Genomic DNA, 22,318 nt, shown 5'->3' on the forward strand with positions numbered 1-22,318 from the left:
TTATTATTCTGTGTGCAAAGTGAATATTATATTGTGGGTCCAAGAGAAAAGTGCTTCGACTACTATGCGCATAAATCTAAGGTAAAAAATGGATTAATGCAAGTAGCACTATTTTCATTTCCTTTATAATGCTCCGATAAGAGCTCTACAATGCAGACGTTTCATTAAATATGAATAAGCTAAATCAAAGTAGTGCTGACCTGGAAGAGCAAAGGATAGTACAGAGAAAAAGTAAGCAGGAGACATTGTGAAAAGGAATGTGATTATACAGCCAGTTCTTGCACCACCTGTGTTTGCATGACGTCGAAGTGCATGTTATTAATAGTGTATTCTTGATGTGCAAAGAAGACACATTTGTGAAAATCTGCCAGCAGAGGGTGTCAGACGTGGGAACTAGCCGTGAAGGAAAATATGAGCTCAGCAAAGTGAGATAGACCGCAAAGTGACAATGTCTCAAGGGTGAAAGAAACTTGACTTCAGCCTGTTCTAAAATGTAGCCTTTATTAGGTCAAGGAACTATATCTGGTAACCTTAACCTTATAATGTATATTATGCTGCAATGTAATTTCTGACTGTAGGAAACCTACGGGTCTTTTTCAGCCCCCTCTAAGTAACTAAACCAGCTGCATCAATGTTTGAATATCATGCAGCGTTAAGTGTTGGTCTGAGGGAGAAAAAAAGGAAAGAAAGTCACAAACCTCAGCTTTGCGTATGTTTTCTTTGGATTCCTCTATCTTCATCTCAAGATCTGCTCGGCCTTGTTCAGTGGGGGGTAGGCCATGACTCTCACACTCCTCCAGTGACTGACCAAACACATACCCCAAGTTAATACATATTTTTTCTTTTATATACAATATATAATTATTCTTGAGTGATTTTTGTATTTAGTGCAAGGGTATCTTCTGGCTGAAAATGAAGAAAAAAGTGAACTGACCAATAGTATAGATGTGTGGGGAAAAAAATAGCAAATTGTGACATGGGAAGTTTTAGCCAGCGACTTCGATTTAGACTTAGGAAGAGTACAAATTATTTGAGAGATGTAAGGTTTTATCAAAATAATTAATTAAATAATCATATAATTAAATAATACATAAATAAATAGTAAATTAATATCTCTTGAAAATCTCAGTCTTTTGCCAGTTTTTTTCCAGCTAAACAATATATTTTTTCTAAATACAAATTTAACAGTAGATATATTAAAAATAAAACTAATAATCTATGCTATGCAATCGGTATATTGCAATGTCTCACTCTCTTGTAGTGAATGATATTCTTGTGTTCTCTGGCTACTCGTGTCGCCCATTTCCTGGCCTCCTTGTTCAGACTGTGCTCCTCCGTGGTTCCCATCTCCGACTCCAGCTGACGACTCTAATAAAACAAACACACACATAATCGTGTAAGCATAAGTAAACAAACAGGAAAATACACGGCCAAACATATGCAAACAGAACAGAACTGAAAGAAAATCAGCAAAACCGAAACTGGGTTTGTAACATGCAGAAGCTGTTTAGCTGGAGTTAGAAAGAAACATTTCATTTTCGTACTGTAAGAAATTAAGAATGTGCTGCAAAGCTCAGCAGTGTTTATGCGTCCATTTTATTAACAGAGTGACTACACGTCATATGAAATGCTACTATGAGAGAGCAGACAAAAATGTCTCAATAATGATGATCCACGGCTTTTGCTGGCAGTTATGGCTACCTGTGCCAGGGTCATTCTCATGGCACTGACGGGTGAAGGCTCAATGTCCACCAGTTGCTGCACCGAGCTCAGAGTCTGGCACATGCAGCCAGGAGCAGAGTCACAACCAAACAAACACAAACACAAGGAGTAGTTAGTGGGAAAGTGTCAGGGAAAAGTATTAGCAAAGGTTAAGTAGGATCAGGAGAATACAGGAAAGGAACATTATGTATCGGGAGCTCATGTGTTTTCTAGAGATGCCAAGAGAATAGTAATTGAAAGAAATATATTGAGTGGTAATTATTAAATTTGAGGAGTGCTACATTAGAGAGACTTCAGAAATAAAAGTTGTCGGAATAATGCAACATTGGAAACTTGATCTATAGACAACAGCACGAAAACCCCAAGCCATTATTTATAATGACAATAGCAATTGTCTTCACAAAGAAACACCTATTTCATGAAAAAGAAGTCAAAAGGGGCTCTTTTTCCATAGAATAAGTGTATCACCTAAAAAACTGCATATCGGAGTTTCTATGTATTTCAAGATGAAAGATGATGTAAGGTATTGTATGCCAAAAGTAGAATGAAAGAAAAAGGCATGTGTCAAGATTGCAGATTTACGACTTAGTGAAGGATGTGTGCATGCGTGAATGTGTGCCAGCAAGATGGATTTGAAAGAAGAAAAAAAAAAAAGAGTCCTGCTGTTTTAACACGATCACACAAGCAAGCACATTAGGACAACGTTGTGTTCACTATGTCTCACCTTGTCACATTCGCTGGGCTGGAACTGGAAGTCGTGTGCTTTATGGAACACTGGGTTCTCTTGCATGAACAACTGCTGGTTGAACTCCTGCATTATCTAACAAGACATGAACATTTTGCATTGTAAAAAAAAAGCTAGTGGGAGGAACAATAATGAGAATATTTACCCCCAAATGATTTGAGCAAATTTATTACTCAAGAAGTGCTGCTGTGTTGATCTATTATGATTATCAACAACCTTGATTTCATCTAAGAAACAACTCCTTATTTTTAACACATACTCTGAGAGGTCAAAATTGATTGATATTAGAGAGCATTTTTTTGTACTTCTTTTGCCTAAATTCTCCTGTTATAAATGAGCGAATGATGCCTTCTTACTCACCCTGGTAGATTTGTCTAACAGGAACTGGAAGGTGTTGTGTGTCGCTTGTGAGGCTTCCAGCTCGGTGCGACACAATGCTATCAGGTAGTCTTTCACATGCTCATAAATTCTGCCATCCAAGGCCTGGATGACAGGGAAAAAATAACAGCATGGTTATATACTTTGAATTTACATCATCCTTAAAAATAGGACACATTTTATTCATATTGCCTATAGGAAGCATCACTCACTCACCAGTGTGTTTAATTTAACGGATGATATTATTATTCAGGCACAGATCTTGTGAATAGAGTATGACCCTCTAAATTAAGTGTCAGTGTAGTTTCCATGTAGCACAGACACTCTCCCAAACCATACACAACAAATGAAAACAAGGAAGTGAGGGAGAAAAAGAGGAAACGTGGAGATTTTGGCAAGTATAAAACTTAAATGGTGAAAGCAAGCAGATATAAACATCAAATGTGTGTGCGTGCGTGTGTGTGTGTGTGTGTGGGTGTGTGTGTGTGTTTTGGATTTCTTTCTTACAGCTGCAAGAGGAGGTGAAGAGGTTCGTATGCCAATTCACAACAATCCGACACACACAGGCACAGCGCGTAGTCTCGCACAATACACACACACACACACACACACACACACACACACACACACACACACACACACACGCACACACACACAAATTCTCAAATATTCCGACATGAATAATGCCAATGTTTGTCCACACACAATGGATTATAAATGAAATGCAAGGCAACTAAAGGAAGTTATGTCATTATGGGTGGGCTGACTTCATTCTAAATGTTTCCTTATCTTGATGCTTATCCCCGCTTTCTTCTCGTCCCACAACTTTTTTTTTAAAATTCATTTGCAGTTGCGCTGAAATGAAATGAGTCAGTTTCCAGGAAAAGACCTGTATCACAGCCAGTGAGTTGGTGTGTTTGCTTATGTGTGTGTGTGCTTGGGCTAAATGCATGCATGTGCGATAAACATGGTTCAAAGAAGCAGAAACGGAGCGGCTGTGAGTTGACTTGTGTGTCTTTGTGTCTAACAGATGAATCTGAGGACACATCGGGACAGAAGATGCGCTCAAGTTGGGGAGAGAAAGAACTAGCAGATTGGCTTCCTCTGGCACTGTCCCGCATAAGCTCATATGTGTGCACGTTCTTGTGTTTGTGTGTGTGCACAATCCCCTGCAGCTTTGCGTTACTCCGAGCTGCTGATTTATTATTCAGGAGTGCCTCATAGTGTCGATGCTCATGGGCACTTCAGGCTTCAGTGTATGTACGGGGGCACAGAACCAAATGGAGGGTGACAGTCGAATCCTACTGAATGAAAGATTTGAAGAGGATGGTAAATACCAAGTTTCAGGGACAAAATATTCATTTACTTTTTGTCTATACTAGTGTTGCAATTTATTTTTATCTTAATCGGGGGTTTACTAGGGGATGTCGCTAATCTTTTTCAAATAGCTTGTGAAGCCCTTTCAGTTGCTTTTATGATGAAGGGCTCTAAAAATAAACTTGACTAAATAGAATCTTGTGATGGAATGGCTAATGGAATGGAATGTCTAACTTCCTGTTACTCTCTACAATTTTGGATTCATCACTTGGGTATTTGGATATTAGGGTTGGTATGCTTCACAAAAAAAACGACTCCCTCCAATTTTTCCAATGCTCATGATCAGTTCTGCTAAGCTCTACTAATGTTGATCTAGTGCAGTCAATTTCTACATTTGCACTGCAGGGATCAAATCAGAAACCCAAAGATGTCATGGCATCAAACTGTTTTGTTGGATGTGGGACAATTCTCCTGCAATGTTGAAAGGAAAAGTGACTTTGAACCTTTATTTCCCTCAGATTGGGTTGATTTCTAATTGAAAAGTTTTCTTTCCTGGAAATTCCCTCGAGACATGAGCCATGACTAAAACTCTTAAGCCACACGTAATGAAAGAACCTGTCATTGTAGTAATACCGTAGCTGCCTTGAAGCTACTGTGAACACAAAGCACAGATGAAATGAAACATGAAGTGCATGGATTTAAGAAAATTGAAACAGGAGGTCCAAGGTGGAATCCCTGAAACTTTGTATCTTGAAATCATTTTGCCCGATACCTGAATGCAGTGGAGCAGGTCCGTGTGGTAGTAGCGGTCATGGTGAGCGTTGGCAGCGGCTAATGTTAACAAATAATCATTCCTGGCCTGTGTTGCTTTTGAGTTGCAGTCGCTCCTCTTTGCTTTCAACTGCAAAAACAGAATCAACAACTTCGTGTTTAATCCCCATGTATTGCAAAGTCTTAGCGCTAATCGAAGAGGTAAACTTCAAATGTTGCATAGCGATTGACAGTATAAAAAACGTCTTACCTTTACACTTGCTTTTTGCAAGCTAATTCTTGACTGAAAGAGAGCTAGTTTTGACCTAAAAAGAGAGCAACATACAAAAAACAATAAATTAGTTTTGACCTAGCGTAATTTAGCATTTCTAGTTGCCTTTGTGCTTTACAATATAATCCAAACATTTTGGTGTGTTCATTCTGAATGTGAATCTTAATGGTAATTCAGCACAAGTTATCTACTCAGAGGACAGTATCGTAATCGAGGCCTGAGAAGAAGACATCTGATATCCCACACAATAAGAATTATGTCAAAACTGTGGTTAATAATGAAAATTTATCTCAAGGATGCAGTGGCTTGACAGCAATAATTCTCAGCCCAATGCAGCCATCATAATTCATCCAACTGTGACATCAAACAGAAATGATAACAGAGTGTGTGCTGACTCTGTGTTTTTTTCTTCTTCCTTGAACAGAATCAATTCTCACTTACCGAAATGTGCAAAGCATTTCTCTCTGAAATGTAAACATGTCTGCCTGAATGCGATATACTATATATTTTTAAACCCAATGAGGTAAAGTGAGGTAAATCTTTAATTTGTCCAACAATGGGGGTACGTATTGGTTCTTTTAAAGCAGCAAGTAGAGCGCAGCAACACACAAGAATACAAAAATGAAAACCAAGTGTTGGTCCTTGTGCTAGGCCGTGACGAACGCATCACTCTTTTTCTCAATTGAAATGAAATGGCTTGGCAGAGGAGTAGCTGTAACCTTCTATTGAGTGGCAGTGAAGAGCTGAATGGTCAATCGATGTAGTGTACACAATATGGCACTGTGACTCACCAAATAAACCTGCCGGCAGCTAAATCCTCTGCAGTTAGTGAGTGGAAAATAACCTTAAGCCGATACTATAAAAAGATACTTGGGTTTGCTGCTGTTTGGTTAAGAAGTATGCTGTTTGCATACTTCTTCTATTACACACAAATTACACACACTTACTTGGCTTCTATATCCGCCTTTTCTCGTACTGCGTGGGCAACCTGCTCGCAGTCGTAGTATTTCTTCTTGGCTTTTGCCAGTTCTTTTACCGACTCCTGCAGCTCTGCCTGAATGCCACTTAACTGATCGATGATCTTTGTCAGGGGAGAAGAAAGGGGTAAGTAAGGAAAAATAACTTTTTATGATAGGGTAAAATCATTATGAAAGCATATCCTCGCGTAATAGAAAAGATCTTCACATTTTAAACGGCCACTTACAGAGCCTCCTTGTAACTACTTACCTTTTTTAGTTGCTGCTCCTTGAAGAGTCTGACAGTTTTTGCAGGATCCGAAACTTGACTCTTGTAGTCGTCACACACGTTGAGTCTGGACTGGCTCACCTGCACTGTACCCTCTAAGTAGGACCGCCACACTGCATACACATTCCTGCTTGGACAGAATAAGCACAGTTACTCACACACTAATGAGAAATAAGTAGGTTATCCTGTATTTAAATTTTATACATCACTATAAGGCTGTGAATCAATATTATAAGCTGATGCATGATTCTGTATTAAAGCTAAGGTCTAAAAATTAACCACAGAACAGAAATTCAAGTATCATAAATAATAATTCTTCATGTTTCAATGTCTTTTTATCAAGCAAAGAGAAATGACACCAAGAAGACCTGGATTTGTTTGGCTGTAAATGTAATCTGCACATGTATGAGTAAATTAAATTAGTTAGTAATTGAATAGACACCCACTGACCTGTAGTCTGTTCTCTGGTCATCAGGATTGATTCCAGGCCAGTCTCTCTTTAGATATTGGCTTGCTAACTTCTGGAGAGCCTAATGAGAGACGTATAAATAATGCAATGATTTTATAAAACACGTTATTCACAACATTTTTCTACAATGTGAACAAATCTGACAAAGCTGGATGGAAGGCCCATTGAAGCAAGCCCACTGATTCTGCACTGATCTACTTTGTCCTGTCTTTGTTGAGATTGTTAATATTGATTCCATAATATAGCCCACACATATGCAACAATTAAGGCACAGTTAGATTGTACAGTATGCACATCAGTCAGAAACTGCAGAGGGCTGCAGAATGTGTAGCCTACATCCACTACAGTGGGTCACTGTGTCAGTAGTGACAACTCAGCCATACACGCACTGGAAGGAAACTGAATACAATCATATAATGTATTGTAGCTTCAAGGCCATTTCCTACTCTCACTAACATTCTAACCACTGCTCATCTCCTTTTTCTACTGTCTGGATTTTTTTTCACTCTTCCAAAATTAGCTAATGTCAAGCAACAGCATGATATTACTATTTTGTAAATGTTCACCATCAATCACCCTAATGATATGTACTTGTGGGTGTTTTACCCTCATCCTCAATGTGACCCGCCCTCATTTTTTCAGCAACGAACCTCCTCCCACCATCCTCTTGCCAACGCTAACAATCTGCCAGTTACCTCAAGTTCCCTCAGTAGCCCATATATGGCCTTCCTGTGTGGTCATGCTAAGGTGGTATTCATTTTTACGCGCACCCATGTGCACCTCCAACACACACACAACACACACACACACAAACACACATCCTGTTTTGACCAGAAAGACTGTGTATTCAGACAAAGACGAGAATGTGCAGCCAAATAGAGAATAAAGTAGCATTACATTTCACACATTTATTATAATCTGTCACCCTTACATGTTACCCAAATTATTTTGTTTCATCTCTGCACAGTTAGTTTTTTTTGTCACTTTGCATTTCCTTTGAGATTTTTACTGTGGCACTTCTTGGCAATGCCAAGCCAAGACCGCATGCTGTGCGGATTTGCTGGATTTGCACTGCAACTGCAGCCAAGTTGGCGGTCATAATGTGCAACCAACAGCAGCCAGTCCGAATTGAGCCCGTGTCGTGGAAGTGCCAACTGCAAGGTTCACATGTATGTAACAGAATCTAGTTGAATCACAATTTGTTTATTACTTATATGGGCATTGTTTCTGTGACCCAACAGCCCTAGATGGCCAGACCTACTGGACCTGTTACTACTCAATATTTTAATACCTCAGAAAACATCCAGCATGATCTACCTGAGTACCGGCTCTCATCAAGGATGCGTCCTGAGACCACTATTGTTCATCCTGTTAACCCATGGCTGTCGAGTCAGATCCAGTGTGAACTACATATTTAGGTATGTGGGAAAAAACAACAGCAGTGTGCCTCATAGGAGATGACAATGTGGAAGCTTTTGAGCAGAGGTGGACCAACTAGTGGAGTGGTGCCACTCCAACAACCTGGTCATCAACATAAAAAAGACAAAGGAAATGATTGCTGACATCAACATTATCACACTCCATATCAACAATAATGCTTTACGGACAGTCAATAGCCAAACGCTCCTGGCCGTGCAGATTATGAATGTTCTTGCTTATGTAATTACAGAACACCGCAGCTCTTGTATATAAAAAAAAAAAAGGAGTACTAGTAGCTGCAGATTACGATTGTTCTTGCTTAGTCACAGAACAACACAGCTCTTGCAAAAAAAAAAAAAAAAAAAAAAAAGGAGGAGTAGTGGTGACTGAACGTCCTGTGTGAGCTAAGGGCATACCTCCCACCTACCTTCCTCACCACCTTCAGAGAAACCATTAAAAGCATGCCGACCAGCTGCATCGCCGTGTGGTCTGCAGGCTACAAAGAAACAGAGGGCAACCTCTCCAGACAGTGGTGAGAAACACACGAAAAAAAAAATAAAAAATTGCAACTTCTCTTCCCTCCGTCAGGGATATGGCAGACAAATGCTGTGTGGCCAAAAGTGCCCATGTTCAACAGGGATGCAACACCCCCACACCATGAACTGTTCAGCCTGCCGGCCTCTGGCAGGAGGTTTTGCAGTTTCCGATGCTCAACAACCAAATACTGCGATAGCTTTATCCCACAAGGTAGACAAACACCATAATTCAGAACTCTAGTTTCTATCACAGCAAAAACTTCGGCAATCATGGGACTCGTGCACTGCAATACATTTACTCTCCTTCATAGGTTCATGTGTAATACTATATTTTTAATACATCTGCTTACATTTTCTGCTACACTTTATAGTTCTATGCATCTAATGTCTGTCTAATGATCTCATCTCAAATATTTGGAAACCATGATTTCAAATAGGGTGTTTATACTGACATCATCCACTGCTCTGAAACACTAGTAGACACCACCTTAAGCATGAGTCATTATGTAATGGAACGCTGAGTCAAGGTAGTATGAAATAAACACTCCATGCTTGTCTGCTACAAGCCTAGAACCTATCTCGTCATCCTCTTGAATCGATAAACAGTGCTTGATTTCCTCTCCATTCTCTACTGTGCTTCTTTATGCCAAAGCCATATGGCTTTTATGTGAGGAGCTACATTGTGTCTGGTTGGCTAAAAGGGAGCAATCACGTGACTCTACTCAGCCACTCAAGAAGCAGCCACAAAGCAGGATGGCCTTTTTGGGCAGTACAGTCCAAAAATGACCCCAGCCGAAAACTATGCCAGTAATGTTGATTGTGGGAGGGTAATGCAGGAAAAACAAATCTTCCTCTCTCTGTCTCTCTCTCGTTCTCTCTCTTTCATATAGCTAAAATAACATTAAAAGCAAAATATATTTTTAAGGATTTTAAAAATGCTTCAAAATAACTTAATAATAAACAAGAGGATAACAGAAAGGTTTGCAACCCCGATTTAAAAGCACACTTGGGGCTTACTTCAATTCTGTTGGCAGCTTATTTGACACCTAAATGTTGCTTCACCCTGTTTGGCTTGAACTCTGGGCTTCACCATGGCCTTGTTCAAACTGCCGAATCTGTGTTTTACCCCATCCAGACTGTAACTGAAACACTTCGAATGGCTTTTTTGTACTCTGAACAGTCACAAAGCACATGAAATTTGAATTCTCTAATGATCACACCCCTGGCCATATGTCATTAGATCAAATTCAAAACTTTCTACAGCTTCTTTGTAACTAGCCTCAAAGTGAGAGAATATCTAACACGTGGAAGACTAGGATTAAAAGAAACATCTTCTTCAATAACTTTTTTGCTCTATTTTTGTTCTCGCCACATCCGTCCACTGTCATTTTTCTGTTTGAAAATGCTCGAGCCTATTTGTCCCTTACAGATTGCATCCTATTAATCTGTCTCCCCTTTCCCTCTCACTTTCTCCCATCTCTCTGACTCCATCAGTCTCTCAAGCCTGCTAATCGGATGAATTTATGTCTGTGTTGAGTATAGTTTGTATGTGTTAACAGGCAGAGGCCAACTAGCCGAGCACTGTGATGAGAGGCACAGGGGCAACATGGCATCATTAAATTGCTCTACAATAATATTAGGGTGCATGTGAACATTTAAAAAAAAAAAAAAAATCAATGTCATCACCTGCTTAAAAATACAAGGTGCGTGCACCTGTGTTCATCACACAAACACACACACACACACACATGCACACGTACACACACACAAAATTAAGAAAGCAATCCATTGAATCCCGCAAGGGCTTGTTGCTAGGCAACCACTATTTCTAAGGTTAAAATGACAGTGCTGAGGGAGAAAGGTGTGAGAAGAATCAAGGCAAAGAGGTAGCAAGGAGTAGACGCACTGACCCTGTTCTGAAAGCAAAGGTGAAAAGGTTCATTTTATGAAAATCTATTCTGGGGAATGTATGAGGTAATCTACAGCAAAAGGCAGAGTACACCTTTGAGTTAGTTGTGCGGTGAATAATACAGATGGATCAGCACTCTCATTTTGTCTCTCTATAGAATGGCACTAGGTACTATTTTTAGCAGCACCTCGGCCGAGGCAGCCCTTTAAATTAATGTGTCATCTCTGCGACAAGACTGCATTTACGAAATAACACCGTGTTAACAAATCGGTGGTCCTGTTGTGATAAACCGCCAAACCCCGGCAGTGAGAAAGTATGTTGTCAGGATTAATTTGGATGTCCATGAAAGTGCGAGGATGGCGCAGCGGCTCATGGAAAAAGTCAGAGCTGTTGTCACACACCTGCTTTGTTCTGTTCTGGAATATTAAATGAGACGCAGTGGTGACATTACGTATCCTCCTGTGTGTATATATTTTTGAGGCAGAGTGTGAAACTCGCTTACAAAGCTTGCCGAACTGAGCTATCGTGTGCTCCGATCTCACACCATATGCTGACATTTCACGTGATGTCATCCATGACGGCGGTGCATCTTTTTTAAGATGTGTTGCAAAGAAATAAATTCAAAAAGTCACAGAAAATGAGAACACACACTTAATCCTTTGACGCTGGCTGAACTTAAGTCTCATTATTTGCTGACATTTACACTGCCATATTTTGTTGTTTCAACATTTTTGGGGGGTCTGGTGGCTAAAATAAAAGCCTTGTATATCCCCACTCATCAATAACCTTGATATTTCGGCTGGCAATGTTGCTCTTTATTCCTTCCGTGCAATTACACATCAGTGAGTTGTACCTGTGCATAGTCCCTCTCAAGCTGACCCTTCTTCAGACTGTAGCTCCTGTAAATAGAAAAAAAATCCACACACTTGTAAACATACAGTAGGCATTAAAACAGATAACCATAATCTATTTAGGTTCAATTAACCTAAAATGATCATTTTTGGACTGTGGGAAGAAGACAAAGTGCCAGGAGAAAACCTACGCAAAATTGCAACATGTTAGCCTGTGGAACCGTGTATGTGTGTGTGCTTGCGTGTATGTGCGTGTGTGGTGAGTGCGTGAGTACGAACTAGGAAGATATAAGAGTGGAGAGGATTTAGTAGTTGGATTGAGGACACCAAGTTGACTGCCCACGTCCACAAACTCATCATGATGCTCACTGTCACTCTTTTGCTTTCTTTTATCCCCCCTCTTAAGAGTTTTCCACCTAAAATGCACTAACGGCGACAGGATTAAATAGCCTTTCAGTCTAGCTATCTGTCTATTGATCTCTCTGTCCTTTTTTCTTCCTTTCACGTTACCTTCATAAAAGTGTGTGTGGGAGGCCTAGGGGGTGGGGGTGGGGGTGGTGTTTGTGTGTGTGTGTGTGTGTGTGTGTGTGTAAGCGTGTGTGTGTTTTGTGAGTCTATGCTGATTAAATCCAGCCTGTGGATTAATTAGGGTAAATAACCTCAGAGCAGCTTTTTGGATTTAAGAGTTAAAATCCAGTGTAGGCTTTACTGTGTTTGATTATGATTCAGTGGTGTGAAGTTTGAAAGTTACTCAGCAGCCGAAGCCAGGTCGGTTTTTCGTGGATGTAAGGAATGAATTCAGACTGACTGACTGTTTGCAGAGGTCACTGTAGTTACATTGGGTCAGAGGCTTGAAATTTGAAGCTTTCTAAACAAGGATTTCTGTGAAGGCAAGTAGCCCAACAGCAGAAATAAAGACCCAGCTGAATCCATATAGCATTTTTTTTTTCTAATCACTTGCCGTCATCATCTTCACAGAGCTGACATGAAAAAGTTTCAAGTTACACAATATAAATCACTTTGCTCTGATAATTTTGAGCAAGCAAGCCAGTGCATAAAAGCCAGCTTTTGATCTGACAATACAATTGTTGGCTTTTCCCCAATGATATCAAAAAACATTTTCTTTTTTTGGATGGCATTCATGTCCATACCTCAATGACTGCAAGAACAAAGTCCCGCCATGGATATTACTACAGCACACAGTTGCTGGCATCCCAATCTTTTTCATCTGCTCAACACAGTGTTTGTGGTGTCAGAAAGCTAGGAAGTATATCCATCCATTTTCCGTATTACATCACTAAGCAAAAAATGTCCCTTTTTGGTTTCTCAAGTGAGAACCGCAGTGCGATTGCCCAATGGCATCTACAGCAATTTCAGGGAAGCATTCATCCCAGAATTGTCATGCTAGGAATGTGACTTCATGATTCCTTTTGTACTTTTGTTGACACTGACAGCAATAGCAAATAATTGGCAGAAAGTTATGAGTGGGGTTACATTTCATGAAAAAGCAAAATAAGTACACAGGTAGAAGATAAACGTACTTAAGCACAGTATGACTCATCTAGTGCGAATGCCGCCTTACGTGTACTCCATAAGTGTTCAATTTTCATAAAATATTCTAATATACAAGTAAGTGCATTGTGGATGTATCTTTTTCTGACTGTGTAATATATTTTATTAATGTCTTCTGGAACATTGACTTTTAAAGGGAAAGCCAAAATTGCCTTTACAAGAATATGTATACCGTAATTTTCGGACTATAAGTCGCACCGGAGTATAAGTCGCACCAGCCATAAAATACACAATACAGTGAAAAAAAACATATATAAGTCGCACCGGCGTATAAGTCGCACTTTTGGGGCAAATTTATTTGTCAAAATCCAACACCAAGAACAGACATGAACCAGCAACAACAGGCTAAACGATACGGTATGCTAACATGACATATACACAAACGAGGAGCTGAGAACGGGCCTGAGTAACATTCAGAATTATTCAAATAAGTATTACATAAATAACACGTTTATCAAACCATCTGTGTCACTCCAATTCATTAAATCCATCGATCGTCCTTTATGTAAACAATGCCGCGTATGCGCCACATATGCGCCGCTGACGTCGGACTCGTAAGTTGGATTTCTTTAAAGGTCTCTTGTCTTTTATTGGAGTGTCAGCACAGTGTACTGTTACTGTAGCACTGATATTGGAACTGTTCAATTTAGCATGCCCTGAAGTGGTTTGGATTAGTCAAGTCTAATCTGGCCTGTTTCTACTATGGGTCATGGAGGCAATATTTGTGTGGCATGCTCTATGTAAATAGTGTAACAACAGAGCAGTGTGACACAGTGTAACCCGCTAATGAACAAAGACGAGAAATGCATCATAGTACACAATGGACAATGGTGGACTTCCAGCATTTTGTGTTGTTGTTTGTATTGGGCTGCTGTTAAACTAGACTAACAAGACAAGCTTTTATGCTTCCATTCCATTCGTCACACAAAAGTTGTGATTCTTTGACTATTTTTACGATTTTGGTATTGCAGTCTCTTTGGCATTTGGAGTAAAAAGTGGTTTTATTTTTATCATCTTTAGTTTTTCCCACATGATGCTTTATTCACACCCATTTACATCTTGCCTGCGTCTATGTTTGGCATGAGTGAAACAATGTGAGAAAGTGAGCAAAAGAAAAGGAATGCAAATAGAGAGCAAGTTGATTAGACTGAGCTGCCATAAATTATCGATTCTGCGTACACAGACAAAACGAGAGCGTGTGAAGGAACATGAGCTTCGTCTCGGTGCCAAACACACACAAAAAAGACAGGAAACAGACGAGAAGAGATGGTGAGAGCAAATGCGACAAAATGAAACTAAAGACTAGGCAGGAGGGTGACACGAGAAAATGACGAGAGGCATTCGGGGAACAGGAAGAGGGCAGCAGGAAATTCCATCATTTTCCTGACCCTTTGTCCTTTAAAAAAAATAGAAAAAACCTCACAGTGGATTGTGGTGAACATTATGATGAGATCACTACCTCATGTCTTCAAGTAAGTCGCATTCAGTCTGATTTTTAAAGTGCAGTCTTGTCAACTGGTCCGTGTGCGTGTTCTTCAGCTCTTGTGTTACTTTAACCTGGAGGGGAGAAAATACACATGGACGAGTCAATTCATTTATCTGCCTGCACACTGCCACACTTCTCTTGCTTTCTGGTTAACACTATAATCAAATAAAAAATGTTAAAAATGTAATACACAAACACATAATGCTTTAGGGTGTGGAAAGCAGGGTTTCATATTCACATTTGTTTTTCCTTAGGGGTCCTTCATTTGATTATATTGTCTGAAGAGTTATGAGGGAAAATGAATTGAATTGATCACAATTAATCAACAATTAATACTACACAACAACTTTGCATATTTTGTGTCTCTGTGTAGTTTATGAGTTACTTTCTAAATTTTGGAGTCATGGGAGGGAATTGTTTGCACATAGCAGATGCTATGCTAAAGAAAGAATATTTACACATGCACAAACACACGCAAACTCCTGTCACTGCCCAGGAAGTCACTGCGAAGGTCATTGTGTATTGTCTGGTGAATTCCACTCGCTAATCACTGCATTAAAAGTGGGCAAAATTGTGAGTCATCTAGACAAATCAAGCAAACACAAATACATTGGCATCTTAGTCACACACATACACACACTGCAGAGGCTCTCTCTCATCTGCTGCGTCTTTGAAGATAAGGAGGGCGAGGTTCATTACTTCATCGGGACAAAAGTGACTTGATTTCCCCTCTATCGTGCAGAGTAAAGCACAGGAAGCTATGGGGATGAGGAAGGGCGAGTTGGTGGCACAGACAGAGGGAGGAAGAGTGGCTGAAGGCAGGCTGGGCATAAAAGCTTGCTGGGGAAGAAAATGGCAGGTGAGCAGGTGATAAGATGGACGGAGGGGGGTGAGAAAGGGGAGGTGACAGAAAGCGGGGGAGTGAGAAGGAGAGAGAGAGAGAGAGAGAGAGGGGGGGGGGAAATGAGAGAGGGAGAGGAAGTCAGAGAGGGTGATTGAGGAAAGGGCAGAGGGAGACAGAAAAATGAGTGAGTGAGTGAGTGAGTGAGTGAGTGAGTGAGTGAGTGAGTGAGTGAGTGAGTGAGTGAGTGAGTGAGTGAGTGAGTGAGTGAGTGAGTGAGTGAGTGAGTGAGTGAACCAGTGTGGATCAGTACAATTCCACATCACTGCCGACTTTAAAGCATATTTACAGAAGGTACATTTTTGCAAACAGATATCAGTTTAAGTAAAACGAGGGGAACCGTTGAAGGAACACAAACATTGTATTGCAGCGCTACTTAGGGCATGACATTTTACAGTAATTGCCTGCTGTTGCACTTGTTTTTCCTAATACACAAATGGATATGGCGGTGTGAGGATGTTGGTCTCTAACTATAAATGACCTGAGGTTAGCGGTCAGCTGGAATAGGCTCCTGCTCCCTGCAACACTGAACAGAATAAATGTGTATATTTTTATAAATGACAGTCATCTTTTATCAGAATATGTGCATGAGTCTTGCTCACCGTGTAAACATGTGCTGACACATCAACAAGACACTTAAGTGGCGTAGATAGGAGACAGTAGTGTAATAGTTTCCAACAGACAGATGCATGGTGTAATGAAGTTGACGCACATTATTTGTCATCACAGACCACATAAAGTGAGGCAGTGGGCTAGATCTGGCCATCGAGCCTTGAGTTTGCCACCTGTGATTTGGAGTGTGCAAGCTTCATGGTTAAGTGTTTTGCAGACCTGACATGACACATTCAGGGAAGGAAGGGACCGAAAGCATAAGTAGCACATTGGGAATATGAGGTAATTAAGAGGAAACTGTGCACTGGTTCACACCAAGGTAATTGCCTCTCATGCAGCTATTTCAGGACAACACACACTCACACCGACAGTTCAGTGTTCTCAGCAGCCCTGTGTGTGTGTGTGTGTGTGTGTGTGTGTGTGTGTGTGTGTGTGTGTGTGTGTGTGTGCGTGCGTGCATGTGTGCGTGTGTGACCCCGGACATATGAAGGTCTTCCCTACAAGACGACGGGCATCACATAAAATGTTGAGCCAGTGGTGCAGTCGCTCAACACTACTGTATACAGTAGCTGACCACATAACAACACACTGATGGATGCATTGCTAGCTAGCATCACGTTATCAGCTTGCTAACCTCACGAAAAGGGCAAATATGAAAGCCATTCATGATTTTTAATTTTTTTACGTTGTGTGTGGTAGGGGGTGCAAAATTTGTCACGTGCATAGTAGCGTGGCTCTCTGTGTATTGAGACAATATAGGGGAGCACGTACTGTTTGTTATCTTGACGGCTGGACAAATGAATCATCATCACCATCATGTCATAAGGTTAATATTTCGGAGCTATAACACGCCGCTTTTGCAGGCTGGCAAAATTGCCCTTTCTGCAATGTGCCCACTTTTACGAACATGACGCGTTGTGTGCCGTTATCTATACTATTAATGGTGTTGCTACTGTACATTGTTTTCCATCCGTCATTGTCTCAAGTCAGGCTAAAAAAAACATCAATAACGGGATGTAGAAATCACTCACCTTCCTCGGCGGCGGCTGCATTTTGGGGTATTGACATGAATGGTATTTCCCCAGTGAAATGTATAGTTATTCAAAAAAGAAACCGAATAATATTTCTTCCTCCAACGATCATAAAAAATGACAGTAATCCTCCCGTCCACGCTACAGGGAGGAAAGACGTGGAGTTAGATTTGTACTCCGGCGGCCATGATTGGTGGCAAGCGGGCTGGTTTCTACGAAGCCGAAAGTGAGGCTGCGCTGCGAGGAGAGTGTGTGAGCACTTTTGTGTTGCTTGCTGCCACTGCTGGATTACTGAGAGTACAGTACTGTACTGAGCAGAGCTGAACTGGGGAGGGGAGCGGAAGAAGCAGTGGGGAGGAAAGGTGGATAATAACGGGGAACCCCATCATCTGCCAAGGGCAATGGCTCCTCCCAGTGGTGGAGTACGGTAACGCATCCGGTGTCGGTAAAGGGGGGGCGCAGGAAAACGTGTCTTAATTTTTTCCAGATGACTATTTTCCTGTCTTTCGCTTTACATCGCCACAACACAAAATGTTCGAATGCGTTATTGTCCGACTCGAGTCATCTGTCCGATCAAGAAGGACATCCTGCGAGGGACAGTTTAGCTTGACTTTACCGCAGAGGCAGAGCTGCATAGCAACAAGGGAACGCAGTCGAGCGCAGAGGAATCGATGAGCCGCTTTCAAATGTCACGTTTGGTTTCGTTTCACGCTATCAAATCGCTAAGTATATGTATGAAAAGCCGTTAGGGCGTTTATTTGATATTCATTGTAAAACGGATTTACAAGATTGCTCTTTGTCCTTAGTGTTTGACTTAGTCTGGCAACTTTGACCAGAAAAATGGGGTGGGCAGCTGCAACCGCATGAGACCCACGCCCACACTAATAACAATAATGATTTTTAAAAATGCATATTCGAATTGTTTGTGGGGGGATTTCCTCTACTCCAGTGGACTGCTGCATATTTGCGTGGATTAATGGGTTTGCAGATTTTTTGTCTTTTTTTTTTTTGTCTGTTTTATTTGGGTTTTGAAGATTTGTGTGAGAATTGCAATGAATAAATAAATAAATAAATAAATAAATAAATAAATCCATCGTTCATCCATCCATTCATCCATCCATTAGGCAGCGTAGATGTATGTTAAATTATGTTTCCCTGGCCAAGGTTAAGGAACTTTTAATCATTAATACAACTCGTTTCAAAAGCAGGTGAGACATTAAATGTTCTTTCTCACCTTCCCTCGCTCAGTATCAGCCACAACCTTGCAATGATGTGGGAGAAATGGCCAAGAATAATTGGTTCGGGTTATGCAATTATAGTTTTGGTGGTATTTTTTTTACTTGCATTCCTTGCTGTGTTGAGGTAAGAAATTGTATTTGAATAAACAATGACTAATTATTGTAAATGAAAATCTAGCATCAGTGGTTTTATGCTTGACGTGTTTACCACATTTTGCAAAGAGTAACCTGCCATTCTTTATGTGAAAAACAGCCTCGGGGTCTCAAGCACGTGCAGGTTCCAGCTCAACTGGCTTCCAACTGGAATTTGCTATGCTTTGGGCCAATAACCATACGCACACAGACAACCTAGGAATATCAGAGAGCTGCTGAAGACAATCTGCCTGTGTCAGGTATTTGTTGACTCTTGTACTGAATTTCTATTTGTTGTGTTTATGGAAAGGAAGAGAGGAACAAAGAGAATTACAACAAGGTAATGTTTTGATTAAACCTGAAAGGAATGTCATGAGAAGGATTTTTACTTGAGCAAAGTGAGAGAAATGAGACAAGAATGTATAACTGGTTCAACAGATGTTTAAGTAAAATTTTTGTCTCCATGAGTTCCTAGAGGTCCAAGATGTGCCTTGGTAGCCAGGTAGGTAGGTATAGTAGTTGGATATAGTGGGTGAGGACCACAAGGCTGTTAAACGTACTCATCGTAAATCACATTTTATGTTTGTCCTCAGGCACCCAGATATGATAGTGAAACAACATAAATGTAAAAAAAAAAAATGCTACTGCGTAATGGTGCACAAAGAAAATCAAGACTTGATCTGTACTTTAATTTTATGATCAATAAGTGCAATGGTAAAAGTTTGAGTTAAATCATGATACTTTCAAAACACCAACGACATTTGTCACTTCTTTGGCTCAATCTGAAGTCGAAGCAGTTTAAATGCCTCCGGGCATTGCTTTTGTTCTGCACATTTTTTTTTTCGCATGTTGCATAGATACATCATTCTTTGATGCTTTTTCAGAAAAGTTGACGAGCTTGTCATACCGTTCTACCAAAAGCATAGCTCGAGCTACAGCGTCTACAAGAAAGCATGATATATTCACCCGTGTATTTGATTATCGTAATTATTCCTAGTATTGAACAGAAGGCCTTTGAACATTAGTTTAAAAAAACGTGTGAACTTTGTTTCCAATAAGTGCATATTTCACGAATTTAAATAAGGACAGCGAAAATGTTGGAAAAAGCTCTAGTGCATGGAGGGTTCTACACCAAAGTACAACCAAAATAATACCCATATCTTTAAATTAATGTGAAAGAGCAGTTTTGTTTTTCTAAAGACATCATTTACAGTCCAGATGTCATGTTCCATCAAATTTGTTAAGTTTATGCATACCCTGTGCAAATATTTGAGTCCAATACTTTATGTGAAGTGTTAGTAGTGAATATTCATGTTGTCTGTTTTCCTGTAGGTGGGCTGGTTAACATGAACAACACTGCTCCAGGCAACGTCAGCAACTTCTACTGCCATTTTCAAGAAGATTTTAAATACATTCTGCTTCCTGTCAGCTACTCCCTGGTGCTCGTGTTCGGCCTGGTGCTGAATGCGACGGCGCTTTACGCAATGGTTTTTCGCACAAAACGCTGGAAACCCTCCACTATCTACATGTTCAACCTAACGATGTGTGACACGCTCTACATCCTCACGCTACCGTTCCTAATTTACTACTACGCGGATAAAAACGACTGGCCCTTTGGTGAACCTCTCTGCAAGATCATACGCTTCCTGTTTTATGCCAACTTATACGGTGCGATCCATGATCAAATGCCGCAGGATTTTTTTTGAAGGGGGAAAACTTATAATTATAGTTTGGACCTAATGCACAGGTGTCAAACTCAAGGTCCGGGGGCCAGATATGGCCCGCCACATCATTTTATGTGGCCCACGAAGACAAATTGTGCATCAAATTCGTGTCATTACTAGAATTGCAAATTGTCTTCACTTTTAATAATATCTTTTTTTTTAAATATTTGACCAGTTTTTACTCGTCTGATTTGAAAACGAGTTATTTGTCAGTTTGTTTTGTAGCTTTTACTGTATATAATATGAGGTGTTCATACATTTATTTGGGTTGACAGTCATAATGGCCCTCCGAAAGAAGCTATGACTACAATGCGGCCCGCGAAAAAAATGAGTTTGACACCCGTGGCCTGATGGTTGTGTTTTTTTCCCCAAATACATTTATCTCATTGATTTATTGTAAAAAGAAAAAAAGAATACATAATAGTATATATATATATATATATATATATATATATATATATATATATATATATATATATATATGTGGACCACTAAAAACTAGTGGGCAGGCTACAAATGGGTCCCCGGCCATAGTTTGAACACCACTGGTGTGCAGTATGTAACTGCGTCAACTTACTTATTTTTTTCTAGGTTCTATTCTGTTCCTGTGCTGCATCAGTCTGCATCGCTTTGTGGGTGTCTGCTATCCAGTCCGCTCTTTGAAGTGGATGAGCACTCGTCGGGCCAAACTGGTGTCTGTGGCAGTTTGGGCCTGTCTTTTATTCTGCCAGGGACCTGTTCTGTACTTCTCAAGAATAAGGTGACTCCACCCTCATTTATTTCTCATACGTCATATCAAGCACAATGATAATCATAGAATCTTTACATGTTTTGTTCAGGGATGTAGCCACAGAGAAAATTTGTTACGACACAACCAGCCCAGAGTTCTTTGATGACTTCCTGGTGTACAGCTCAGCTGTGTCGGTGGTTTTGTTTGCTTTGCCCTTCATGGTGCTGATGGTGTGCTACAGCCTGATGTTGCGGAAGCTACTGAAACCCAGTTGGGGTGCTGGTGAAGAGTGCGTGGGAGGGGCGCAAGTGACCCACCGCACTAAGCAGAAATCAGTGAAGATGATCATCATCGTCCTGGCAACGTTCATGCTTTGTTTCCTTCCGTTCCACCTCACCAGGAGTGTGTATTATTCCCTGAGATACATGAGGCAGATCAACCCCACGCAGGTGAGGACAACAGGCCTTTCTCAAACATGTTATCACACGTCCAAAAGTTTAATGGTAATATTGCTTTCTCCAGATAAACTGTAATATGCTTGAGGCGTCCAGTATTGCCTACAAGGTGACCCGTCCATTTGCCAGTGCCAACAGTTGCATGGATCCTATCCTTTACTTTTTGGCTGGACAGGACGTCCGTAGTAATCTCAGGAAGAGACGGCTCCACAGATGAAAAGTTGTGAGCAAATGATCTCTCACAGCAGAGATTACAGAAAGAAGCTGAACACTATCGATTCTAATACTATTTGACGTCTGCGCTGTTCTGAGTTTTCCCATAGGACAAATGCAAATAACATTAATCTGTACAGGGGTGAATGTGTTAATATTAGAGGAAATATTTTAAATAACATTTTTGTAATCAAGTAATCTTATATACAACTGTAAAGTATATGATGAGTTTTTTTATTCAACTTTGAGAGCATTGTTGAATGTTACTTGACTACATGCATTATGCTTTCACATTCCTGTCATATGCATATAAATAGAATAATTCCGTCTTGCAAGTTTAAAACATAGCTAACTGTTATATATTAAACTTCAAAGACAATTTTGTACGTATCTTTAATGGTGCGAAAAACACTGAAGAACACGCAGACGGTGAGCGGGCAAGGTCAACTGTTGTGATTTACCGCTAGATGGCGATACAACGCAATCATTAAAACAGTTGGTTTCTGACTCCCAGCTCACTTTAGTCATGCAAGCAGACTAAGTCAAAGACCTTTACTAAATCATTTTATTGGTATAGTCGGCAAGACCTCT

General features: G+C 40.4%; 2 protein-coding genes across 6 annotated transcripts in view; one reads left to right on the forward strand and one right to left on the reverse strand.

Annotated features, from left to right (window-relative positions):
• The window catches only part of LOC125972552 (F-BAR and double SH3 domains protein 2), a 28,461-nt gene extending 10,956 nt beyond the window's left edge, over positions 1-17,505 (reverse strand). Inside the window, exons 1-13 of one of the 2 annotated variants that reach the window (XM_049726308.1) lie at positions 17,236-17,505; positions 14,665-14,762; positions 11,636-11,681; positions 6,900-6,979; positions 6,432-6,576; positions 6,152-6,285; positions 5,184-5,238; positions 4,935-5,063; positions 2,828-2,950; positions 2,447-2,542; positions 1,702-1,776; positions 1,252-1,368; positions 699-803 (exon numbers count right to left, since the gene is read on the reverse strand). In XM_049726308.1, coding sequence (XP_049582265.1) covers positions 699-803; positions 1,252-1,368; positions 1,702-1,776; positions 2,447-2,542; positions 2,828-2,950; positions 4,935-5,063; positions 5,184-5,238; positions 6,152-6,285; positions 6,432-6,576; positions 6,900-6,979; positions 11,636-11,681; positions 14,665-14,762; positions 17,236-17,256 — 1,224 coding nt within the window. In that variant the 5' untranslated portion in view covers positions 17,257-17,505. The remainder of the gene's footprint in view (positions 1-698; positions 804-1,251; positions 1,369-1,701; positions 1,777-2,446; positions 2,543-2,827; positions 2,951-4,934; positions 5,064-5,183; positions 5,239-6,151; positions 6,286-6,431; positions 6,577-6,899; positions 6,980-11,635; positions 11,682-14,664; positions 14,763-17,235) is intronic. The other variant, XM_049726309.1, reaches the window with a different exon arrangement.
• Positions 14,415-22,292, forward strand: p2ry2.1 (purinergic receptor P2Y2, tandem duplicate 1). Of its 4 annotated transcripts, none has more exons than XM_049726327.2 (6): positions 14,415-14,677; positions 18,727-18,865; positions 19,938-20,273; positions 20,921-21,089; positions 21,301-21,508; positions 21,582-22,292. In XM_049726327.2, the coding sequence occupies exons 3-6, from the start codon at positions 19,952-19,954 to the stop codon at positions 21,729-21,731; spliced, it is 849 nt and encodes a 282-aa protein (XP_049582284.1). In that variant the 5' UTR covers positions 14,415-14,677; positions 18,727-18,865; positions 19,938-19,951; the 3' UTR covers positions 21,732-22,292. The 4 variants fall into 4 exon arrangements, with proteins under 4 accessions (XP_049582284.1, XP_049582281.1, XP_049582283.1 ...); XM_049726324.2 differs by having other exon boundaries at positions 14,418-14,677; positions 21,169-21,508; XM_049726326.2 differs by lacking the exon at positions 14,415-14,677 and adding an exon at positions 17,564-18,443 and having other exon boundaries at positions 21,169-21,508.
• The last annotated feature ends 26 nt before the right edge of the window (positions 22,293-22,318 follow it).

The sequence above is a fragment of the Syngnathus scovelli genome, chromosome 7 (assembly GCF_024217435.2).
Source record: "Syngnathus scovelli strain Florida chromosome 7, RoL_Ssco_1.2, whole genome shotgun sequence".
NCBI lineage: Eukaryota > Metazoa > Chordata > Actinopteri > Syngnathiformes > Syngnathidae > Syngnathus > Syngnathus scovelli.